Raw genomic sequence first — 3,451 nt, 5'->3', positions numbered from 1 at the left:
AACCTGCCACCTTAGGTGTACGTGGCTGGCGCCTTAGCCGGTTGAGCTATAGGCGCCGAGCCCACAAAAAATGTTTTAAGAGTTAATGTAAAACATAGAAAGAATGAGAAGATATTTTGTATTCCCCTCTCCAAATACAAAAATTTAGTCATAAGACTTAAAACTTCAGAGGTTAGGACAGGGCCTGTAGCTCAGAGGGTAGGGTGCCAGCCACATAGGCCCAGGCTGGTGAGTTCAAAGCCAGCCCGGGCCTGTTAGACAACAATGACAACTGCAACAAAAAAACATACAGCTGGGCGTTGTGGTGGGTGTCTGTAGTCCCAGATACTTGGTAGGCTGAGGCAAGAGAATCACTTAAGCCCAGGAGTTTGAGGTTGCTATGAGCTGTGATGCCACAGTACCCTCCCAAGGGCGACATAGTGAGACTCTGTCTCAAAAAAAAAAAAAAGAAAAAATAAATAAACTTCAGAAGTTAGATTTTTTTCCCTCCCTCATAGAAGTATTCAGTAAGGATGAAATATCTATCTCTTCCTTCAAAGATATCCTTTTATGGGGCTTGCATGTTAAGAATGTATAGGATTTTGTGTTCAGATATTTAAGAAAGAAAAAACCCTTCAATTTCTCAGTGAGATATGTAACTTGAGCTACAGTGCCAGGAAGTATTTGATTTGTTTCCTCTAACCTTAAGTATTATGTTTTCCTAAAATGGCAATACATTATTAACATTCCTATAAGGGCAAATGTCCTCAATCTAAAAATAAGATATTATATGTGGCAGGAAAATATATACCTGAATGTCATGAATCTTCAGTATTCATCTTTTCTGTATTTACTTTTTTAATAACTAAAGAATCTATGGGAATCTAATTTATTTTTGGATGGTGCTATGTTTGGTTAACACATGAACAGATCTGAGTTCTAAACATAATCCCTCCTTATTTTTGTATTAAAAAAACATTTTTCAGTGTTCGTTTTTAGGCTAAATTCTTCTCCTTTCATACTTTGGCATCCAGTCCCATGGCATATCATAGCTGAGGAATTGCAAGCATGTATCATAAGTTGGTTGTCTTTTCTTATATAAAACTCCTATTTTTAAGGATTGCAATTTATGATAAAACCCAAGACTGGCTGACATTTTTTTTTAAACACAGGTGCTGTACTATACTCTTTAGAGACCAACTTCTTTAAGTTTTTCCCCACTAAAATAGAGTCAGATATAATGTTCTTTCCACACTGGCCATCTGCTCTGTTTTATATGAAGAAGTAAATTAAAATTTATAATCTTCAGAGCACAGGATTCTGAAAATGTTATTTTAATATCTTAAAACAAGAACAGATCAGATAGGAATGGGAACACGAGAAAATGGTAAGTATATCAAACATAAAAGAATCAGTCATGGGTGGCGCATGTGGCTCAGTGGGTAGGGCGCTGGCCCCATTTACTGAGGGTGGCGGGGTCAAACCCAGCCCCGGCCAGCTAAAACAGCAGTGGCAACTGCAACAAAAATAGGCAGGCATTGTGGTGGGCACCTGTAGTCCCAGCTACTTGGGAGGCTGAGGCAAGAGGACTGCCTAAGCTCAAGAGGAGGTTGCTATGAGCTGTGATGCCACAGCACTCTACTGAGGGTGACAAAGTGAGACTCTGTCTCTAAAAAAAAAAATCAGTCATAAGTCAGGTGTCCACATTAAAATTAAATGGAAGAACAAAAATCATTACATAAATAAAAACATTTTAAAGAGCTAGCTATTAAGATTAATATATATTTGTATTTTTAAGATGAATTTTCCTCATCATTGTATTAATACTTTGTTTAAGCAACTGAGATTTGGTCACATAGGAAATTATTCACGTACCACTTCCCCTGCAACTAATGATGTTTAAAAAAAGACATTTACTGCTATCACTCTGGGAGGCCAAGGCAGGTGGATTGCTTGAGCTTAGGCCTTCAAGACAGCCTGAGCAAGTGTGAGACCCCATCTCTAAAAATAGCTGGGCATTGTGGCCAGTGCCTATAGTGCCATAGTCACAGCTATTCTACTTAGGAGCATGAGGCAAGACAATCACTAGAACCCAAGAGTTTAAGGTTGCTGTGAGCTGTGTGAGCTGTAATGCAAGGGCACTCTACTGAGGGCAACAAAGTAAGACTCTGTCTCCAGAAACAAACAAACAAACAAACAAACAAAAAAAAACATTTACAATGAAAAGCAACTGCCATACTTGGTTACAGGATTTACTAAGCCTAATCATAAATACTGAAACATGCCTTTCATTTGGTCTTATTAAAGACATAGGTAACTGTCAAAATACTTTGATATATTTACATATTTGAGGGTATTTAGATGTTTATACAGAGTATAGTGGGGGGGGGCGGGGGGGAGCGGGAAGAGACTATAAGGAGAGGAGGCCAGTCTAGGAATTGGAAAGGCTTTATTTAGCAGAAAAAGAGAAAATGCAGAATGGAGTCTGACCAGAAGCCAGTTCAGCCTTTACACAGTTAGTCTCAATAGGTTTTTATTTTCCCTTATCAGTAGAGTTGGAATGTGGGAGGGGGTTCCCTAGAGGAAGTCATCCCTTTTGCTGAGGGACTAATTTTTGTACTAAAAGAGAATCTTGGAGTTACTCCCTTAAGGCCAGAGTAAAAATCACTGTTCTGATGTTTCCCTGGAACAATGCTGTGCAGCATTTCAGGGAGTGGGGAAGGGGTTTGCTGTGATCAGTTTGGTTTCTGGCCTGCTTTTTTTCTCACCAGCTGTTTCCCAAAATGACTGTACTCTTGTCAGGGTTGTAAGGATGTCTTTCCCATATCTATGTAGACTTATTTTATTATCTTAAAGCTAGGCATCCTTAGATTACTAAAAAGCAATATTCTTTTTTTTTCTTGAGACAGAGTTTCACTTTGCCACCCTTGGCAGAGCGCTGTGGAGGCATAGCTAACAATAACCTCAAACTCTTGGGCTTAGGCGATTCTCTTGCCTCAGCCTCCCAAGTAGCTGGGACTATAGGCGCCTGCCACAATGCCTGGCTATTTTTAGATTTTTAGAGACAGGGGTCTTGCTCTTGCTCAGGCTGGTAACAAACCAGTAATCTCAGGGCAATCGCCCGCCTTGGCCTCCCAAAGTGCTAGGATTACAGGTGTGAGCCACAACTCGGCCTAAAAGGCAATATTCACTTAATTTAAATCACAACATCATCTTAATATTTTGGTTTTATTGCCATGCTTTGGTTAACCAGAAAGTGGTTTTCATAATTAAATTAGTTTCATTAGTCAAATCAATAATAGAATTTTGGCTCAGTGCCCATAACTCAGTGGTTAGGGTTTTGGCCACATACACCAAGGCTAACAGGCTTGAGCTTGGCCCAGACTTGTTAAACAACAATGACAATTACAACAACAACAACAAAATAGCTGGGCATTGTGGCAGGTGCCTGTAGTCCCAGCTACTTGGGAGG

The 3,451-nt window shown here is 39.7% G+C and overlaps 1 protein-coding gene across 1 annotated transcript in view; it reads right to left on the bottom strand.

Moving 5' to 3' along the window:
• Positions 1-3,451, bottom strand: part of FBXO47 (F-box protein 47) — a 28,922-nt gene that overhangs the window by 22,780 nt on the left and 2,691 nt on the right. Inside the window, exon 3 of the mRNA XM_023511257.1 lies at positions 2,622-2,662. Within this exon, the coding sequence (XP_023367025.1) occupies positions 2,622-2,662 (41 nt within the window). The remainder of the gene's footprint in view (positions 1-2,621; positions 2,663-3,451) is intronic.

Source organism: Otolemur garnettii, unplaced genomic scaffold, assembly GCF_000181295.1.
Source record: "Otolemur garnettii isolate 467f Iridium unplaced genomic scaffold, OtoGar3 scaffold00018, whole genome shotgun sequence".
NCBI classification, from domain to species: domain Eukaryota; kingdom Metazoa; phylum Chordata; class Mammalia; order Primates; family Galagidae; genus Otolemur; species Otolemur garnettii.
Note: the sequence above shows the minus strand (reverse complement) of the source record. Positions and strands in the feature narration are given on the sequence as shown.